This window comes from Ambystoma mexicanum, chromosome 10 (genome assembly GCF_040938575.1).
Source record: "Ambystoma mexicanum isolate Mex_15411 chromosome 10, UKY_AmexF1_1, whole genome shotgun sequence".
Lineage (NCBI taxonomy): Eukaryota > Metazoa > Chordata > Amphibia > Caudata > Ambystomatidae > Ambystoma > Ambystoma mexicanum.
Window position 1 is genome coordinate 1380572704 of NC_090932.1, and position 22618 is coordinate 1380595321.

Genomic DNA, 22618 nt, shown 5'->3' on the forward strand with positions numbered 1-22618 from the left:
AGATATGGAATACGTCGGAGGACCCAATCCCCTCGAAGAACAAGTTACTTTCTTACCTGGTAACGTTCTTTTGATGGGATGGTCCGACGACGTATTCCATATCGCTCCCGCCCTGCCTTCTCCGCTGCAGAATTTCTTTTGCGATTCTAGCTTACGTTCCACAAGGCTTTGTGTCTGACTGGCAGTTGACTAGTGTCACACGTTCTGGTGGAAAAAACTACAACTGAGGCTACGGGCGTCGTGCGTCCTACTTATCACATCGGATGACGTTGGACGTCGGAGGAGGCCCTCGACGACGGCGCATCGACGTCATCGACGCAGGATGCAGACGCCGAAAAAAGTTTCCGAAGCAGCACAGCTGTGGTGATTACATGTCATAGATATGGAATACGTTGTAGGTCCATCCCATCGAAAGAACGTTACCAGGTAAGAAAGTAACTTGTTCTTTTCCAGCATGGGTTCTGGTGTTTACCCAGCTGCCATGTTGTGCGGTCCTGGCAAAAGTGTCTAGCGTCAGTTGGTTAGCCTTCATTTTAGCTGGCTTGGTAGGCATCCACCTTGTTCACTCTGACTTTCAGCTAGGCACAATTGTTATAATCCCAGAACGCTGCAATGATGTCCTCTGATACAATGTTGGGTGTTGCAGTTATGCACTAGGCTGTACAGGCGTTTTATCATGTATTGGCCCTCTGGGGCGATCACTGCAAGCCGGATGTCCTTAAAAGTATCGGCTCAGCCTTGTCTGTTAGTCCTGTACTGCTCCTCTGCTCTGTTATTACCCTTCTCTGCTGGCCCTTTGTTGCGAGGTGTACTCCTGCGTAGCCTTGGGTTCCCTTGCCCGTATGGCTGCCTCACTGCTGCGTCTTCTCTGTGCCCTTGGCTCATAATGCCTTTTTCTGCATACATCCGCTTTTTCTTCTGTGCTCTGAGAGGGGACCACCCTGTTCACCTTTTCCTGCAGCAGGCCCCAATTAACATGTTCCCAGAACACTGCAATAATGCCTTTGGGCTCGGGTTCCGAGTGTTGCGTTTATGCAATAGGCTGTATGGGCATTTTATTCTATGGCCCTGTGGGCCGAACACTATGAGCCAGATGCCGTTGCTGGCGTCAACTCAGCCTTACATGCTGGTCCTGTTGAGCTCCTCCATCCCGTTATTGTAATCTGTTTCTGGCCCATTGCTGAGAGGTGCACCCCTGTATGACAGTCGTGTAACTGCATCTGCGCTGTGCTCATGGAAGAGGCACACACGGCTACTGTGACACACTGTTCAGTCCAGGGTTGTAGATGTGTAGTGTCTCTTTCCGTGTGGAGCCGCCTATTCTTCTACGCATTGAGAGGGGGCCTTGCACTGATTCTGTCTCACATTCCCAGCATGATATGGGCTGGGGAGTTCGCCTGCCCACAGCCAGTAGGAGTCTTCTAACACTCTTCCCCGGTGACTCCTCTGGACTGACTGTAACGGCATCATCGCCCCCTCTCACCTCCCTTTTCGCTCCTCTGCAGGTCGCTGCAACTGTAGCTCCCCGCTCCCTGCACTCGGCTGCTTCGGTTAGTGTCCCTCGTCTCCTATGTTCTTCTGGGCTGCTCATACTCGGCAATCGATTCTCCGTCTCCCAGTCGGCATTTTGTTTCAGGGGCACTCAGCGGCTTCATACTTCTACTTTGTGTTTCCAGCGCAGGATATAAATAAATGTGACATTTGCAGGACTTTCTCCAACAAAACCCTGCAGGACAGACACAGAAGACTTCTGCTCCCTTTAGAAGCCAGAGGTCTATCTTCTGACGAAGACTCTGCCAAGACAGCTCCTGTACATTCTTCTAAACCATCTGAGAGGCAAACTTCTAAGAGAAGGGCTTCTTCAGTGGAAAGGAGTGTCTCTCCCTCTCACAAAAGTAAGAGGAAGGTGGAAATACCCCTTTTGGGCTCTGGGGATCACAAAAAGCAGCATCTTGTGGAAAAAACGACCTCCAAAGGTAAGGAGGTGTTTTAAAAAAACCCGTAGGAGGGGGGGCAATCGTCAACGGATAAGCAGTCTACGAGCGGCCATTGTTATAGAGGCCCATCGACGACCAAATCGTCGACGAAACCTGTATCGTCCACGACGAAGACACTCCAAACCTCGTCATCGATGACCAAATCTTCGTCGTCGAAGTCCGCCTCCACGAAACATTTGTCGACGAAGGAGTTCCATCGCTCGTCCACGAAGATCCCATCAACGGATAAACGCACTCAACCGTCGATGAAGTCATCGTCCACAAAGCCACCGTCGACAAAGCATACAACGTCGACGGCTGTTAGGAAAGATTTCATAATTGTATGTAATTTTCCCTCCATGTGTCAACCCCCAAACTTTTTGCTGCTGTTTAGACACCATTGACTGACTTTGCCAGAGAAGCACAGCCTTTAGCTGCACTCCTCTGGGCTTTCGCTCACTTTTTATGAGGAAACTGACATGCCCTTAAGACAGTCAGTACTGTGAGAATGTTTCCCTTAGTCCTTTCCTCATGTTGCAGCTTTTGTACAACATGTAACAAGTGTACAATGTATCTTACCATACAGCACACTTGGGTCTATAGTCATTTCCAAAGGCCCTAGAAACTCTTTCTGGACTTTTTTTTATGAACTGTGTAGATGTGTCATGGACAGGACTGTTGGCAGCTATCTTTTTGCATTATTTTTTACCCTTTTCTGCCATGTAAACCGCGTTAACCGCGTTTGGCACGAATAGGTAGCCTGGCTCCAAAATGGCCATGGCACGAGGTTCTTTGTCCTGTCCTTGGCCATCTTGCCCCTTCACCTTCCCCAGGTGCGAGTCGACCTGAGTTAGTCCTTATTTGGTCATGCACTTTCCCGCAAATCCCAATGCTTTTGCGTGCTTCTGCATGCCTTGTGTGTGTGCCTCCCAGGATGTGGGCTGGAATGTCTCATTCCAATACACATCCTGGGTGCCAGAGAGTCTGAAGTGCCATGAATGCCTGGGACCACTGTGGTCCGTGATTGGTCCACGTATGGAGTGTGTGTTTGTGAGCAGATCTCCCATTGGGTCCTCTCCGTTTTGGCGCGAAGGGAACTTTGGATACGAGGAGGCTGAAAACACCACTACCATGTCGATCTCCAGAGTTCACACCGAACAAAGGATAGGATCCAAGTATCCTGCAACACGAAGCTGAGTCGAGGAACCGCTGGTGACCTGCTGGAAGGCTTGGCATCCTGAGCCTGCTGTCGTCCCCTGGGACCCCTCTGCATCTGGTCGTCCTAGAAGGTCTGCAAAGACGCTTCAACCCATTGGAATAGTGGGACCAACTATTCTCCGCACCTTCACCAAACCCTGCAAGTAAGCTTTCTCGGAAGTGTCCCTGGGCCAACCAGTGGACTGACCAGCTTCCCCAGTTGCTTTGCTCTGTCACTGCTGCCGTTTCGAGGACGCCCTCGAACCTTGGTATACCGCTAGCTCTGTGTCCCCGGCACCCTCACACCGAATTTCGTACACTTGGCATTCCCAGGTCTTAAGTGAGACAAGGGCGCAAGGACCGGAGTAAACGCAGTTACCGTGCTGCCCTGCCACGGCAAAGACCTGTGTAAGTTCGCTGCATTTGTGACCCTCTTGCCCCTGAAGCCTGCTTCAGTGAAACTGGGTCGATTCATCCACCCGGAGCGGAGAAATCATCATCATCATCATCACTGTCCCATTTGGGAATCATCGCTGTATCTGAAAGGTGCCGAGACGTCCTGTTTGCCGCATTCGAACCTGCCAACGAAGTAGACTGAACTGGCGAAGTTTGTATCTGCTTGCGTCGGAACTGGTGAGTACTCCTTACCCCAACCAGTGCCCCCTAGCGCAAGAGCCCATTTTTACGCACAAGTGGCCTCTGGGGGGTCCCTCTCCTTTCCACTGCTATTACAAAATAGCGACTCCATCCTGCACTCTTGAACTGCCTCTGCCTTCAAGTGGAGGTCCTTCTTGAATAGTGGGAACTTGTTCTGCATCGCCTTATCCACCTTCCTGAGCTGCTAGAGACCCTTGAAGAGATCCTATTCTGCCCAATGGCACAAGCGCATGCATGTACTATCGAGCACAAGGCTCCTCTCTTTGTAGGGCTTGGAATGCCTCTTAGTTGGGTGTATCATTGATGTTGAACTGGGCCTAAAGACTACCTGCACTGCCTGTTTCCTTCCCCTCTAGGTTGTCGACATATTTCGTGCAGTCACCCCTTTAGACCCCAATGGTCTTGTATATATATTGTATTGCGTGTGATGTATTGGTTTACTGAGTGATACTGTGATTCTTTTGCTATGCTCTGTTACAAAGGCCTTGTAATAAATGTGTCTATATTTTTAATATAACACCTGTCTGGAGTAATTTGGAAGTGTCCTTGCTTTGTGTGCTTATTGAGGTCTTTCAGTCACCCTTACCCCTCCTTAGACTTAGTCTTGACCTCCTGCCAAAGCTCCCTTCATTGGTCTGGCTTGTCCAGAGGTTACCCTGTTCCAAGAAACTAGGCTGGCCTTCTGAACTTCTGCCCACCAGGTCAGAGTTTAGAAATCCTTCACGGCAACGTCAATTCCTTCGTCCACAGAGAAAACAAAGCCCAAAACAGCCACCGCAGACACCACTGTTACACCATCCAATGAAAAAACTGTGCCTCCTATGTCAGAGACTCATGAACCAATAGCACAACTTTCTCCTTTAAGAGAGATGGCAGAACTCCCAGACATCATTCTTCAGGAGGAGTTTTCCGACACAGTATTAGTTGGCGAGCAACCTTGTCTCACCCCCAAGGAACACAGTCTTCCCTGGCAACCAACTGCAGAGTAACCTGTCGATCCCTATGTTCCAGCTCTCATGGTCGATGTTAGGCAGAAACCTGTGCAGTTCCTTAGGGACCACTGCAAAAGATTTAGGACTACAGGTGGTTGGCAGTAAACCCAATTGGTAGCAGTCTGTACCACCCAGATTTACCTGGTAGCTGTGGCTGGGCAGTCAGACTTCTCTCAAGATGAGTTAGGCAGTATATAGAGTATACACAATATGTACAGAGATACAGTAGCACAAGCAAACACTGACCAGAGCTTTGGTGTAAAAGTATATAATTATTTATTTAAAGACACACTTGTAAATTACACTAGCACACAAAGAGGTAAGTAAATTCAACACACAGTCACTATTATATATATATATATATATATACAACCCTAGTTACTTATTAGACAAGTCTTAGTGAGAAACACCACTTATTTTCAGACAGAGGTGAGCACTTAACATAAGATGGCACTCTAATAAGTTATTTAAAAAGGGAGGGAAAAAGGCAGAGTTATGAAAGCACACAAATCTCAATCCTTTTCAAAGAACCACAGTGAGGCGGGTTTGGCAAAGTCTATTGGAGAGCAAGGAAGTTGAAAGGCCAGGCCCACTCTTAGAGAGAGCAAGCAAAATGTGTCCAGGATCACACAGTGGGGTTATGCCCAAAGAGTCTTTGTAGATAGTTCACAAAAGATTGAGATCAAGTCATGAAAAGTTAGTTAACAGGCCCCAGACTAACCCAGGTTAGAAAGTCGAGGATTTACTGTCACCCCGAACGATCTGTCGCAAGGGAAGACAGGCGGGACACAGTACCTGAAAATGGGAAGAACGCTCCAGCGGGGGCAGTTGTTCCTGGCAGCGGGTGCAAGTCGGTGTTTCGTCCAGAGGAAGAGGAGGTCTCGACGTGGAGGAAAGCTGAAGGTCGTTGCACTGCCAGGGAAGAAACCAGCCGCGGAGTTTCCCGGTTACAAGGTACCACCCTTTTCTTCACGGTAGTGGTAAACCCTGGTATTCCGGTTGCCGGGGTGCTTGGCACGGGCAAGGCGGCCACAAGATGGTCCAGAAAGGCGAAAAGACTGGCAAACTGCTTATCCCCACCAGTCAAAGGAAGACGACTCTCCGGGCTGGAGATCTCCTCTGTCGTCGGGAAAAGTGGTGAGACGGTTCAACAGGGCTCCACCGGTGGTGTCGTCGTTGCAGGTCGCCTCGGCTTCTCCCTCCTCGGATTCTTTAGGTCCTGTGGCGACTTCTGATGTTCCAGTCCCCAAAGCCCTGCTTTTTTGCAGAAAACCCCCATTCATTCAGCCTAGCTGTCACTCAAACATGCGGTTCACCACTTGGGCCAATCACACAAGAGTGCGACTTGAGTTGCCGAGGCAACTCAGTCCAGGGTGCCTAAACCCCCTCCCACGCCCCCTGTGGTACCCAGACAGAGTGGCACCACGTTTGGAGGCTTCTGTGGAGAATACCGCCAAAAAGTGGAACAAAGGGCTCGACTTGGGTTGGAGTCACAGAAGCGAACACAAATGCCATTTTGGAACCAAGTTTTGGCAAAAAATACCAACCGGTGAATTTATATTAATTTAATAAACCGGCGGTATGTTCGAGGCTATATTAAAAAGTGGTAGCCTCGAACAATGGGAAAATCCCATAGGAATATATTCGCGGTCGAATAAAAAAAGTAGTATCCACTGCCACCAGCCAAAACTCGGTCGGGGGGGACTGGACAGTGCCCCCTCGAACAACAGACCTCGGGGCAATCGAATTGCCCCGACCAGTACGTCCACAATATGATGGTTTGTACTGGTTCTGTTCACAATTTAAGACTAGTAAAGCCAATGGTGACTATACATGCCCTGGGAGACAGTAGTCAGTCCCAGGGTATGGAGTTTATGTTTGGGAGTCGCTACGACACCCCTGGTTTACGGCACGGGGGGTGCTGTGTAACCCACATACCAAAAACACATGAAGCCCTATGGGGTAAAGGACCCCATAGCCCATAAAACACATACAAAGTCAAAGGAACACCTCAAATCATGTCTAAGAGTGGGAGGAAAAGAGTCTCACTCTTAGCAGGAGAAAAAATAAACCCCAAAAATCCAGCAAAGCTGCTGGGGGACTCACTAGGCTTGGGAAATTAGCCTTTACAGAGAATTCTCCCTAACAGTCGATGCAAAGGATCATTGAAGACTTCAACAGACGTCAAGCGGAAAAGAATAAGTCATCCATACCGAAAGTGAACACCTCCATGGAGGAGCATCTCACCTCGGCATAGCCCACCTAGAGAGTCTCCTTCCAGGAGAAAACCACATAAAAGGACCGCTCACCTGAGCCGCCTCGCAGATCCAGAGCAGGACACGCAGTGCTTCACCGACAAGGGTCCCATCTCCAAGATCATCGCCTAGGCCAAGATCACCTGTTTGAGATCCTACAATTGAACCTTCAACCGCATCGGTCTCAGACTGGCAAGAGGATCCTTTCAGAGATTTTTCAGACCCAGAGTAAGGGGAGATTACTCATGAGCCTGGCACTCATAGTGAATGGGATGATTACATAGTTGAAAAACCTAGAAAGAAAGACTCTCCAGGAGATTCTTCACCGCCAGACGATTTGGTATCTTTTCATACCATTATCGGCAAAGCTGCAGACTTATTAAAGTTACAATTCACATCAGAAGAGAAAAAGTCAGTGCTTTATGAGCACAGGGACATTAGTAGAAGGGCAGTCACGACCATCCCTCTTCTTGAAACTATATGGGAATCCGGATCAAAGATATTGGCTATACCTTTAGCTACTGGTTTCAAGACTGGAAAAGAAATACAAAGCTCCTGACACTGTGTCACTTTGTCTAAGGGGACATACTAAGCCAGATTCTGTTATCACGGTGGCAGCCAGAAAAAAGTTGGCCAATCCTTCATCGCCCTTCTCAGCACCTCCTGACAAGGAAGGCCGTAAGTTATAAGCCATGGGCAGGACGGTATCCTCGTCAGCCTCTCACCATCAGAGCGGGCAATGCACTAGCCAGGACATCGCTTTTTGACCGCAAACTATGGTTACGTATGTCCAAACTAACCAAGCATTTACCAGCGGATCTCCAGGAAGAAGCCAGAACAATCATAGCAGACGGGGAAACAACCTCAGATCATATAATTGACTCTATAGTGGATGTGGCGGAATCAGGTTTCAGGCAAATGGCTCACGGTACTGTACTGAGGAGACAAGCCTGGATGAAATCCACAAACATCAGACCGGAGGTCCAAGCTCAAATATTGGACATGCCCTTCGATGGGCAAGACTTATTTGGTAAGAAAATCGATGACCACCTCAAGGGCCGGCGGTCGCGTACCTGAGGGAGAAATGCATAAGGCTCATATACCTGGGCGACATCATCATCATCATCATCATATTGCGAAGCCCAAGCCAAACAGGCCCCGGTAGCCACAGATCTTTTTCATGGCCTGTGGTTTCTCATCAATTGGTAAAAATCTGCATTTGTTACCTCAAGACAGCTGGAGTTTCTGGATTTCGTTGTGGACACCCAGGACTGTCAGCTCCCGCCCTGCAAGGTGCAAACCCAGCGCCGCGGGATACGCAAGCTCTTGCAGGAGGAGACCATCTCCCCGAGAGAATTGGCAAGAGTGATTGGCCTGTTAACCTCCTCAATTCAAGCCATATTTCCGGGGCCACAACATTATCGCGAGTTGCAGAGACTTAAAGGCCGCATCTGAAGCGCAGTCTCTCATAGACCCAGCGGCTAGCCCTGTCGCCTGAGGTGAGAACAGAGCTGCACTGATGGTTGATGCACATGGAGGCCTGGAACGGCAGGGTGATCTTCAGCTCAACACCCAACCCCGTCATAGAATCGAACACGAGTGGCACAGAATGGGGGGTTGAGATGCGGTCCAATCGCCACAGGCAGGAAATGCTCCCCCCCCCCCCCAAGAACTGGAGATGCATATCAACTGCCTGGAGCTTTTCGCGGGTTACTTTCGCAGTTGCTCTTTTACCGCAGGCAAAGTCAATTGCTGTATACTACTCAAGATGGACAACATATCGACAGTAAGATGCATCAATCATCTGGGTGGTACCAGGTCGAGGCCTCTGGCAGAATTAGCAAAGGATTTTTGGCACTTTTGTCTACAACATCAGATTTCAGTGACAGCTGAATACCTCCCGAGTTGAGGAACGAGGTGGCGGATTGGCATTCACATCACCTGTCAGATTACAGCGATTGGAAACTCCACAGACAGCGTTCCTTTGCTTGCAGCGAAAGTGGGGCTCCTTAACTAAGGACCTCTTTGCTTCCAGGCTCAATGCCCAGCTGCCAGTATTCTGCAGCAGGAGGCCGGACCGAGCAACTGCAGCAGTGGACACCTTCTTACAGAGGTGGAGCGAAGGGATCGCTTACGCTTTTCCCCCCCTTCACGATGATAGCGAGGCCGCTGTCGAAGGCCCGTCGGGAGCAGGCCGAGCTCGTACCTGTAGCCCCAGTTTGGACCTCTCAGACCTGGACTCCAGTTCTTCTGGAACTTTCTTCAAATTTTCCGACCCTACTACCCCAGACTCGGGATCTGTTATTGGGTCCAAGCAGGGAGCACCATCCCCTCCTCCAATGTGGGTGCCTAACCCTCGCGACCTGGAGGATTTCAGGGCGAGATGGAGAGTCCCGGCCATTTTGTGCAAGGCTGTCAGCCTTATCGAGGAGAGCTGGGCCCACACAACATTCAAGAGATACACAAAGTATTGGGGGACTTTGGCATGCTGGTGCTTGGAACAGGGTCTCCATCTGGTTTCAGACCCTATAGCAGAGGTATTGAACTTCTTCGCAAACCTAGCTGTGCGCGGCTCAGCCTACAGGACAGTAAACGCCTACCTCTCAGCAATCTCAGCCGGTCACGACTTAGTTGAAGGCTCTCCGGCCGGGGGGGCCTCACTTAGTGTGCAGGATCCGATTGACAGTGCCACCGCCGACCTGGTACAACAGACTCTCGGACGTAAATACTGTCCTCAACATTTTTCTTTCCTGGCAGCCTACCGCAGAATTACCCCGCACCACACTCTCAGGCAAGCTCACAACTCTGTTATGCTTAGTGTCTTGCAGGAGAGTCTCCGACATCAGAGCCCTGGATTTACCAGGCAGGGTATATACACTTCCCAGATGGGGTGGTTTTGTATATCTCCAGGAGAACTAAATGTCACACGAGAGTGATCACATATCCAGCCTTCAGCCAGCAGCCCGAGCTATGTGCAGTTAAGTGCCTAAAGGCTTATGAGGATATGACTTCCACTCTTGGAGTTGATCTTAGGGGTCACTTACTAATCGCTCTTTGCAAACCACATACAGCACTTTCTGCCCCAACGCTAGCTCGCTGGGTGCTTGCGCAGGCCGTGATAGATAATGCTCAGTTTGGCGCTCACTCTGTCAGGGGCGCGATTGTCTCCAAAGCCTTTCAGGTCGGAGTCAGACTAGAGGACATTATGAGGATGGCAGACTGGGCTGGTGAATCGTTTTTTAAAGAATTTTACTTGAAACCGGTAGAACAACTGGCAGTGGTGAGTAAGCTTTAAACGAGCATAATGCGAGCCTCCGTTCTTGACATAGAATGTAGATTTTCCACAGTAACTTTTAGAAAAGTCTTGATTCTATTAAAGATACGGAAGCATGCATTATCCCGACCTTGGGTAGGGTAGAAATTCAGATGAGCAACCTGCTAGAATTGGCGGGAGGGCGTAGGGGTACTTCCCCCTGTTCTCAGCTAATGTGTTTTCCAGAGTTGCTGTTTCACTTTTATAATGTCTGAATTGTTTCCCCTCCCTCATGTGACTTGATATCTTCTCAACGGATACTGCAGTTGCTTTTCTCCTTCGTGACCGTTTGATTTTTCTTTTCCGGCAAGAACTTCAGTTAAGCCCAGTTGAAGTGACTGATGGCCAGCCGAAGCTAGTGGATGATTCCAGCACTTGGGCTACCAAGTTGTTTTCGGAGTTCGCATTGTCGAAAGAGGAAGTGGAGAAAGAGCTGCAGTTATTTGTGAGCCATATCTATGCTGGGTTGGCTAGTTTGGGGGTCACATGTCGGGTGCCATAGTTCAAGTTCTCAAGGACCTTTTTTCTGTGGATTTCAGCACACATGCAAGTTTTGTTTCTTTTTGAACTTTTGCCTTGCTAAAATCTTGCTGTTGAGCTTCTGATATTAATGTTGAATTAAAGAAAAGGAAGCATAATACTCGCCTCCGTCTCTTTAATAGAATCAAGACTTTTCTAAAAGCTAGTGTGGAAAACCTTCATTCTTCCTAGTTTATGCAACACCTTCCTGTCACTGCCACCATGTGCACTTTCACAATTGTGTATGGTACTTAGGCCTTCCGGTTTGGTGTTCTCTCACATTCCACACATTAATTTTGACCATACCATCGTCATACTTTGACTGCTCCCTTTCCATATCCCAACAACAACAAACAATGTTGAAAAATAATAGAAGTGCATGTTAGACAAATGTGAAGGTTCATGCCATGACACTTCATCTTTGATTGTTGGGACAGGAGTAAACTGAGTCTTAGCCCGAACTTCTGAAGTGGGTGGGGGGGGGGGTCACTGATTGCTGCTCTGCTGCCAGTATCTTTCAATAATCCATGTCTGAGACCTAATTCAGGAGTGCTTCACAGGGCTAAGGAATTTGACCTTGATGTCGCTCAGATTGTTTGGAAGAAATCCCAAGAAAAGGTCTATCCCAGCTTCTAAAAAATAAATCCACACAAGTCCCAACTTGCCTGGTGGGAATATATATGATGATGTAGCAGGGACAAGACTCCACTTCCAAAGTAGTTAACATCCATGGAAGATACAGTTTCCTGGCAGGTCCATGTCTTGTTGGTACTGGCTTATTTTCCTTTGAAAGGAGAAAGCTATTCAACATCTGTATATAATAGAGTCCCAGTACTGCAGCTTTCATGCTTCCTTTTGGGGTAGCACGCTCCTTTAGTATTGGGGGTGTGCCGCAGGTGGAGAGGTCTCTAACCTTCAGTGACAAAGCATTAGTCTAAATTACTTGGAAAGGCACCCTCCACCTGGGCACCAGTGCAGTTTTCTGCTGGAATCACTGAATAGGTATGTAGTCCCCAGGCTGAAGAGAATGTCAGGCCTCTTCTGGGTCCCTTGACAACGCCTCTCACCTGCATATGGCAAGATCTAATGGTGGAAATCAAACCTTTGTAGTAATCAAGGAACACATCATCTGACAAGTGAATACTGGCATAAGCATGCTGCAGAGGCAGTGAGGAGAGTAAACTCATCAGCCTACGGTAGAAAGTCTCATGGGGGCTTAACCCAGTCTTTCTGTTGGCTGGGCTTTTGATACTTTGTAACACCAGTGGTAACAGCCGGCCCTTAATTACTCCATTCTGATGCTCCACTGACGCTGCCGATTGAGAGTGATCTCATTAGTGGATATTGTCCTGAATGTTCAAAGCAACACAATTCTTTTGTAAACTGATTAACGAAATGTGTCCCTCTTTTACGGTTTATGCTTGTTGGTACTCTGAACCTGGCTATAAGTTCTTAAACGCAACTTTTGCTACTTCGATGGTATCTGCTTTATTGCGTGGGTACTCTTCTACCAGGCCAGAGAAAGCGCCCAAAAGTGTCCAAAACCCAAAAGGTAAGAACCGCATAAGGCAAGTACAATCCTTTTTTTTCCTTTCTTTTTTTTCCTTTTTAGGCAAGCCCAATCAAGTTAGTCTCTTATAGACAAATTGTTTCTTTTGAGCCTGTGAGCCTGGTGAATGTGAAAATAACGATTGTATTTGTATACTGAACTTGGTCATGACCAAGTCACTAAAATGCCAAGCTTGTGTGAGATACCTCAGATAGATTTACATTACAAAAAATAAATGTTAATCTGTTTGCATCTCATTTACAGCAACTTCATTCAAGTGTGAGAACGGGAAACCTGGAGACGTGCTTAAGGCTGCTATCTTTGGGAGCTCAGGCAAACTATTTTCACTGTGTAAGAAAATACATCATTTAGTTTATACTTGAACACAAAAATCAAGGTTTGAAGGTTTAAATTGCTTTTAAATGCTGCATTGTTATCACAATGTTTTAGTTTTTATTTAAAGTAACCAGAATTAATTACTAGGAAATGTCTGAGGGACTCTAATTGCATCTATTTTAGACAATGACTAGAATACAATTTTTTAAATGAACACATTGACTTTACCACCTTGCGTATTGTGTACTTTTCAGAGCCAACTTCGTACTACTTTTCACTTCAACCCAAACAGACACTGGTTGATGACTGTTACCTTTTAAGAACGTTATTTTGAACATAGAACAAGATGTGTAAAATGGTCTAGTGGTATACTGGTGGATTGCCATATGTGAGTCAATTATTTGCTTGGAACAAAGGGCTGCGCAGTCACACGGAAGGTCTTCACATCTTTCTGCTGCAGCAGAAACCTTCATGGATGTGATAACTGCTGTGAATAATCCTATTAGAAGATGAGCTGATGGACAAGGTGCAAAAAGGCCTACTTAACAGATTATGTCCCGAAAGAAGAATGGTTAAAATGGAATACACAAATTTCCCTCCTGGCTATTAACCACCTCTTCCTTTCTACAAGATCCCCTATTTAACTCCCCCTACAGGCCTTAGAAGCTAGAATATGACAGTGGATGGTTGATGTTTTATTCCATCCTACAAGTTATGGTGACGAAGGCTTTAGGGGTGCACGCTGTTTGGTGCTGTTTGCAGGGAACACACAGCTGAATGGAATGAAAATGTCAAGTGTTGAAGTGTTACTATACTTGTGTTCCTATGTGTATGTTATGACATTTCCTCTTATGAATCTTTTTCAGGAAAAGGGAAATACCCCACTACATGTTGCAGCCAAAGCTGGACAAATTTTACAAGCAGAACTGCTAGCAGTATATGGTGCTGACCCTGGCACGCCAGATTCCAGTGGAAAAACGCCAATCGACTTTGCAAGGTGAGCTGTCTAGCAGAGTGTTGCCTACTCCATTGTTTGCTGTTTGTCCTATGTACACATTCAATAACACTACTTGTTCTGTTTTAAAGATTGATCTGAGAAGCTGTAGCTCTGTTTATTTGGCGTGTTTTCTTTTTCATAAAAATGTGTCGTATAGCTTTTAGATATATTTCATTGCAAAGTGGCAGCATGTTTCTAATTTAACGTGTGCGATTAACTTTGCTTTGATTTGCTTTTTTTCAGTTCAACTCTCAAAAATGTAAGGTTTGATCCTTTGGAAGGTTGCTATTTGGTACGGCATCACATTGTGTCTCAGGGTGCCAGTATATAGTGGCCACTGCATATTTAGGTGTACAAACAAAAGGCATTGAAATCATAACCCAAGAAAAAAGTTATTTCCCTTGTTTCATGAACAATGTGTGTGGTAAAACTGGTGACCCCTGGAAATTATCATGTGAACAGCTCCCGACAAGTGGCCAGTGAGGAGAAAATTGTATTTACTTTAGTTGGTTGTTAAATTGAAATCCTTTACTGGATGTGTTTCACACAGGTAAAACTGCCAGTCAGCAGTCAGAGTAGGTTCCAGTTGCTTTCACTTTTACAGTACTTAAATAAGCAAAGGTGGATAAAGAAAGATTAATAATTCTGACCCCTGAACAGTATTTTTGAGAGATGGGTGGGGCCCTATATTGGTCCTTAGTAAACATAAGCAGCCTTGTTCCCAAATATAACATTTTTCTACAACAATCTGCTTTTCATTTTTGTATACCAACTTGGGACTTAGTGGCCTAGCATTGATGCATGTGTAAAAAATAAGTTTATCTTGTAGGTGGTCATTGAATTCCAACCTGCCCTCACTCAGTAGTCTAATCCCCACTGATAAAGCATTGGTATGCATTCTACAAACAACATACATTTGTAAATCTGAAGATGAAGGGACCACTGAAGATCAAAGAAAAGAGAAGAAGGCCTTGCATAATACACTCCAGACATATCTGTCTATCACTAGATATGTGGTGCATGTTTAGCCTTTAGTAGATCTAGTGCCTGAAAGCTCAAATCGTGGGTGTTGTACGTTGGAAGAGGACTGTTTCATTGTGTCACTTTATACCATTATGCCAATGTCAGTGTCTTTGTGTATCAGTGCTGAGTTGGGGGTCCAGCCTGGTATGATAGGTGCCATTGCACAATCTTGGCTGCAAGTCTTCAGCTGGGACAACAGGTGCAGCTTCCTTCTTCCTGGTGTTTTGTGGTGGTCCCTTAGATCTCATGCTCAAAAGCATTGAGACAGACTTTTACATGCTTCTGCTGCTAACGAACTGGTGTCGAGACGACGTTTGTCATGTGGTCCCACTGGCGAGTCAGTGTCTACTTGGTGGATGTGCGGACTCCCATTGGGTTGAGTTGACGTTCAAGATCGTCAAGTCGGTGGCTCCCAATGCTTCAAGGCTGCTCTCATTTTGGCAGCAAAAGTATGCTTTTGCTGGGTCCGGCTGCCATTGCAGATGGGGAGTGGATGGCTTCCAGGAGGTTGAGTTGCCGTTAAAATCCGTTGCTTCTACAGAGGTTGAGATGGAAGGTCCGCAAGCATCGAGCTAGCGTTTGGCTGTCTCCAAAGGCACGTAAGTGGTTCAAATATCTGTAGAGTGCCAAAAGCAGTACCGCCGGTACCGTGGCGGCTTGCATTTCTTTCAAGAACCCAGTGGTCACAGTTCTCAGGAAAGATGTCAGATCTCCTATGAATTCCAAACAGAGGAGCTCGAGACCTTCAGTGGTGGGCCTGTCAGGAGAACATCTTGAAAGGAGAACAATTTTGGCAACAATGGCCGGAGATAACAGTAGTCATGGATGCCCCACTCAAGGGGTGGGGAGCCCATGCCAACGACTTGACCATCAGCGGTCGTTGGTCTCCATCGGAGTCCAGACTACACATCAACCTATTAGAGCTGAGAGCGATCAGACTAACGATGAAGGCTTTCCTGCCATCAGTACAGGGAAGGAATGTCCTGATAATAATGGACAACACAGTGGCCATGCACTCCCTCAACAAAAGAGGAGGCGTGGGGTCACTGCCACTGTGCAGAGAGGCAATGCAGCTCTAGTTTTGGGCAATTCAAGAAGGAATCTCTATCAGCAGTTCAGCTAGCCGGGGAGAAGAACTTGGCGGCGGACGCTCTGAGCAGGCAGAACAGTCTCCCACGAGTTGGAACTAGCTCAGGAAGTCCTTCAACAGATCTTCGCCCTTTTGGGAATCGCGCAAGTTCATCTGTTCGCCACCAGTATCAACCGGAAGTGCGATCAGTATTGCTCAAGGGAGTTTCCCCTGAGAGGAGCTCTAGGGGACGCGTTAGTAGTGGACTGGGAGTTTCCACTTCTGTACGCGTTCCCTCCAGTCCCCGTCATTCCTCAAATGATCAGGAGGTTGAGAAGATTCTGGAAACCCATGATCCTAATTGCCCTGGATTGGGCCAGGAGAACGTGGTATCCGGATCTTCTAGACATGTCCATCTGTCCTCCGATTCGTCTTCCACAAAGAGAGGTTCTTCTCTCGCAGAAGGGAGGTCAGGTTCTCCATCCGGATATCAGAACCCTCAACCTTCATGCCTGGTTTCTGAAAGGCTGAGATACAAGGATTGGGATCTCCCGGATGACATAATGGTTGTGTTGCTTTCAGCCAGAAGGTCAGCAACAAAATCTGTATACCGCTGTCGTTGGAACAAATTTTGCAGCTGGTTTAGAGAAAAGAATATTTAACCCTTTTCATGTAATACACCAATGGTGTTATCTTTTTTGCTTTATTTAGCAAATTCAAGTCTTCAAGTTGGCATAATCAAGGGCTACCTTGCAGCGCTATCAATCTTCAGGCGCACTGCAGAGGAGCCTTCATACTTCAAATTGCCCTTAGTGATTCAATTTCTGAAAGGGTTAACTAATGTTTTTCCCCAAACTCCTTTTCAAGTTCCAATGTGGGACCTAAACCCAGTCTTGAAATTTCTAATGGGTACTCCATTCGAACCCCTTCATTCCTGTTCATTAAGATTTCTTACTCTTAAAACTGTCTTTCTAGTGACTTTAACTTCTGCCAGAAGAGTGAGCGAATTGCAAGCCTTGCAATTATCTTGCAAATCTCCACATACAATCTTTCACAAAGATAAGCTTGTTCTACAAGTGAAGCTGAATTTTCTCCCAAAGGTGGTCTTTTGTGTGATTCCACATCACACAAAAGATAACCTTAGCCTTGTTCTATCCTCCTCCCCATCCAGGGAATGAGGAAGAGAGATTACACAGGCTGGATCCAAGGCGTGCCTTAAGTTTTTACATTAGCAGAATTGCAAAGATCAGGCAAGCAGACCAATTGTTTGTGGGATATGCAGGGCACAAATTAGGTTTGCCCATTAAAAAACAAACCATTTCAAGATGGACTATTTTTTAACCATTATAGAATGCTATAAATTGACAGGAAAAGAGCCCCCTCAACATCTCAGGGCTCATTCAACCAGAGGTATCGCAGCCTCTTCAGCTCTCCAAAGAGGAGTACCAATTAAGGACATATGTGCCGCTGCCACATGGTCATCCGCACACACTTTCACAAAATTTTACAGTCTTGCTTCCTCCTTTAGCCAGGAGACGAAATTTGGAAAAGCTGTGTTGCACTCTGTGCATCTTTAAAGGGAAACATTTCATTTTACTCCCACCTCCTCTATATACTACTGCTATGGGAGTCTATCAAATATAAGGAATATGTTGGAGGACACAATCCCTTCGAAGAACAAGTTACTTACAAACTGGTAACGTTCTTTCGATGGGATGTTCCTCCGACTTATTCCTTATCGCCCCTCCCATCCTTCCCCGCAGTAAAACTTCACTTGTATTTGCAGCCTACGCTCCTTCAAGGTTATTAATCAATTCATGCAAAGCAAAACAGCATCTCAAAACGGAACTGAGCAACGGATGCTGTGCAAGACTATTCATACCCATGGTGACGTTGGCGCTGATACGGAGGCCTTCGAGGACGCCGACTCGAGGGACATCGACGCGCAGCGCCCTCTACTGTGGAAAATAAATTACAAGGCCAGCAAGCTGGAAGTGGATTTATCAAAGATAAGGAATACGTCGGAGGAACATCCCATCGAAACAACATTACCAGTTTGGTAAGTAACTTGTTCTACTAACATAAATGTAATGTAAGCAAGGCATGGTATCAAACAAAAAGACAAAAGTGATCACAGTTCAACGGTGTTAATTGAACTGCAACTGAGTTTGAAAAACGTCTATCTAATCCTAAATCTAAAGATAGGAGCAGGCTACGACCAGCAAATAATAATGTGCAGTCCTAGTGGTGGCATGTCAAAATAAAAGGGCCTATACTAATTAACCTATTGCCAATCCTTACTTCTAAATACAAATAGTTTGGGAAACAAAGTTATACAAAAGATAAGCGTGCAAGAAGTATGTTGAAATATGTCCGTATATTCAAGCTGTTGGCCTCCCTTCCCCACATTTTCAGCACGGAACAAGGCGGCACACTCAAGCCTAGCACAGTCTCTGGCTTCTCTAGCATGAGGATGCAGTTCAAATCTCAGTATCAGGACCTTCTATGTCCAAGTCTCTTTGCCATTCAAAGTCTCTTACTTCAGAGGGCCTGATGCGACAAACACACACAAGTTCCTTTATCCTCGTGATTCTCATGTACAACTTCTTGGGTGATGTTCGATTCACCCCGCTCCCAACTCTGCCGGGCTCAGACCCACTTTTACACAAAGCTTTCAATTGATCTCCCTCTGTCTGGCTCGGACCAATTCCATGTACTTTTCTAAACTTTCTCTACTTCATCGAAATTGAAGACTTTCGAATGTGCGCTGGATTTGATTTGACCCGTCGCAGGACCACTTCGATTCACATTTATTCATTCTTTCAATTGATCTCCTCCGCTAGGCTAGGACCAACTTTATCTACTTTTATCACTTCTTAGCTGGGTACCTTACAGTACAGAGACCTTCGATTGAGCACCCACGTGGTGCCATACCACTCTGTCAGAGGTATTGTAGCTTGCTTTAAAGTTCAATCATTCATCAGCATTTTAACTTAATTCGCGTCTCTTATCACACGTGTTTCAATAATGTTAGTTCCAAAACTCTCCATACATTGTTGCTGCTTGCAACCTTGGCTTCAACACAGGCCGGTCTTGCATCCGTCTCCCCAACTCACTGGCTGTATTGCTTTCACTGAAGCTGCTTTGTTCTTGGAGCCAAGGCTAGTACCACAGTGGCTGGAGATACTCCCTGCCTTGATTACTGACGCAGGAGAGCCCCGGGTGCCTCTGACACGCAATGCAGGATTCTTTAGCCTGGTTTCCTCGACTTATGCTTTTTCTCGAGGTTTTGTGAAAGTAATCGTTCCTTGTCAAAGCCTCTTCTGGTTCACCATCTGTCTCCTCTCGTTAAACTACCATCTTGGAACTGCTGTTTCCTTGTGTGCTTTGCCACGCTCCGAGTGTTCTCTCATGCTCCGTCTTTTATCTGTGTGGGGAAATGTAATGGAAGTCAGGTGTGAGTGATTGTCAATGATTGCCTGACCTCGCCTGACCATAGTATTGGGACATGTCAGGTGCACAGCTGGGTAAGACCCACTCCCTTAAGACCCCTCACCCAGGTGATCCTCCCGTACTAGCCCACCCCCAGGAACTGGATCCAAAAGGGATGGCTGTGTCCTCGCCACCTGGATGACAGATCCCCGGGGACTAGTATGATAAGATATGGCATTTATAACGCGCCTATACACAAGTGTTTTAAGGCGCGACGAGGCAAAGGAGGGGAAACAGAGGGAAGACGGACAACGATCTTACTGGGCCAGGTGACATTGAGATTGCGCAAGTGCAGGGGTGGGGGCGGGCAGTGGAATACATAGGATAACAGTAAAATAAATAAAGACAATAAATAAAAGTGCAGCCAGCTGGTGGCAAGTGCATGGGTAAGTGCAGACATCAGGGGTCAAGTGCTAGTAGGGGCTGTAGGGGTACAGAAACAGTCCCCGAGTGCAAGGGTTGCTGGGGTGCAGTGCAGCTGTGCAACTGGCGGGGAGGTGACCTGAGCCTGAGATCAGAGGGTAGCCAGGTAACCAGTGCAGTAGGTGCAGTGAGACACCTTCTGGTTTCTCAAAGTATATTGTACATTCATCATCAATACAAAGAGTAATGGGCATAAAGGGATCACTTAAAGACATGTTGTTTCTCACTGTAATAAGTAACACATGTTATACATGTCTGCATGTATTTCTGAAACCAATTTAAAGTAAGTGGCATCCATTTTTACGCAGCCAGAATCTCTGATATCTTTACCCACCACATCTTCCGTATTGATCCCCGTTAGGAAAGATTTCTCTTTTTGCATCTGTCCCTCCATAGTTCCTATGGCCCTCCATTCTTTTTGCTCTTTTTTTTAAAAACCGGCTCTGACTTTTTGAAGGGAAATAAAGCCTTTAATTTCACCTCCCTTGCCTTTTGCTCATTATTATGGGGGAAACTAGTCAGTCATTCAGACTATCAGTATTGGGAAACTATTTCCTGTTTACATTATTGTACTTTTTAACATTGCACACGGCACCTTACAGTCCAGTGCAATGGGCATACTTTTGTATCACCCTAGCTTTTTACACTGTGAGGAACTTAAGGTATCAAAAGTAAGAATGCACCACAAAGAGCAAGTTCAAAGGTGTTTATTGAATAGTTTTCAAGGGGTTTGGAAAAAATCCTAACTTCCCCTAATGCTAGAATGGGAATAATCTCGACCATTGAACAAAAGAAATCGGAACAGTCCTAGTCAGTCTAGTCCAAAATTAGAATAGTTAAACTAATAAGCCTATTACTTGCTCTAAGCTTATACGATAACTGGGAAGAGGGATGAGTAATTAAACAACATAAAGGATGCATCAAATTTAGTCGGGATGCAAGTATGTCTTCTTTATTTAGATCCTACACCTCTACAGTTCCTAACCAAGAATATATTAGCACAACAGTTCACTGTAAGTGGCTCAGGTTTCTCTCACCTGAGTTATAGTTTTCACAAGGTTGCCAAAACAAAATAGTTCTCGCTGATAAGGGTTTCCTTCCCCAAAGTCAAGTCTATGTGCAATAAATTCAAAAGAAATATCTAAGCCACAATTTCAAATGTCTTAGGGATTCCCCTTCCCCAAGTCTTCAGCTTCTCTTAGATATCACCAGTTAATGTAGGTGTCCCACTGTCGGGCTCGGACCTCTTTCTCATAGTTCGTAGTTCACAAGTTCACAGTAGGCTCCCCTCATTCAGGCTCAAGCCTTCTTACTTGTTTTTGTTTCTCTGTCGAAGACTTTCAAAACTGTGAGGACTTGTTGTTTACCTCAACATGACCACTTCCACCTATTCAGTTCAGAGTGTCGAAAAGACACTCTCAATTCAGCCCGACCACTCTACTACTCATTTTCATGGTTTTCATCTTTTGCTGAAAAAAGTACCAGTCCCATAATGCACTTGAACTCAGTTCATTAATTTCCATTATGCTTCATCCACACACATGCCACTGGGTTCCACTCTCTCTTAGACTCACCTAGGTGGCACGGAGCTGACAGAACAGGCCCGGTGTTGTTTTGGGTTGAGGTCAGGGTCTCACCACCTGCCCCATCTTCCTTCCGAACGCTTTCGTTCACCCGGGAGGGAAGCGGATGCTTCTTTGCTGGTCTTTCCTCCCCAACTCTGTCGTTCTCCCAGGAGGTAGTGCACTACTTTTCCTCCGATTGCCAATGCCCCAGAGAATGGACAGTGGCCTGGACATATCCCGCTCTGAGCAGCTCTCTGCTCTGGCTTCCAGGTACCATCCAGCGTTACCAGTTCACTCTCTCAGTGCTTGGTACTTGGGTAGCGATCCTCTGATGGACTCAGCCTTGCAGCCTCCCTCCTGCCTTCCCAAGAGCAACTGCCTTCTCTCCCTCACCAGCCTTCATTTATACACCTGTGAATTGCAAATTGGCTGCAGGTGTTTGGTCACGGTTGGGTCTGCCGGATTCTGCCTGTCTTTATTAGTGGGACAGCCTACTGTCAGAGTGAGATAGTCTGTCCTCTGTTTCTCAGTGTGTTTTCCTTAGTACCTCTCTTCCTTGTCTCAGTATTTTGGTGTTCTAGTACAGGAATGGAATTATGGGAGTTGTAGTGCCTTTTGAAAGAGAGAAATAGGGTCGATTTTTGTCATAAAAGGGGGTTTGGATGTAAGGTTGCTGAGAAATGGGTTTTGTAAGTGATTTCAATCCAGCACTTCACCTAAGTCAATGCCTAGCGTGTAATGCACAACTGAAATCCTTAATGGTTTGTGTCTTCAAGTTCTTTTATTCTGAAAGATGTACCACGCATATCACGCCCCTCTCCTGGAACCCCCCCCCCGGTCACACTGAACCAGGAATCAGGCTGGTTTTCCAAGTTAAAATATTTATTTCTGTAGTTACAAATTAATCACACTATTTTTAATGGGTATGCAAAAATCACCAATGGGGTGATGTAACACTAAGCAATCTCTTTAATGCACAAGGAGCAATAGTGAGCAAAACAATTCAGCACATAAATAATACTCTTGTGTGTTCAGAACAGATAGCAGTGTGGTTACTATTTCCCCCTGCACACACCTCAACCCCCCAATAGACAATGATGTAAAGAGATAGGAGGAGAGAGCAGGTATTCAGGAATGGCAGAATTCAAACAAAATATCAATCCCACTTTCCCCCCAGCAACACAAGAGAGAAACGGAATTGATTGGCAAACTGTCAAAATGGTTTTAAAGTTATCTTGAGATTGGATTGAGTAAA

The 22618-nt window shown here is 46.3% G+C and overlaps 1 protein-coding gene across 13 annotated transcripts in view; it reads left to right on the forward strand.

Annotated features, from left to right (window-relative positions):
- Positions 1–22618, forward strand: part of GIT2 (GIT ArfGAP 2) — a 2415297-nt gene that overhangs the window by 314962 nt on the left and 2077717 nt on the right. For all 13 annotated transcript variants that reach the window (XM_069619395.1, XM_069619396.1, XM_069619398.1 and 10 more), the window contains 2 exons: positions 12723–12809; positions 13661–13791. In XM_069619395.1, coding sequence (XP_069475496.1) covers positions 12723–12809; positions 13661–13791 — 218 coding nt within the window. The remainder of the gene's footprint in view (positions 1–12722; positions 12810–13660; positions 13792–22618) is intronic.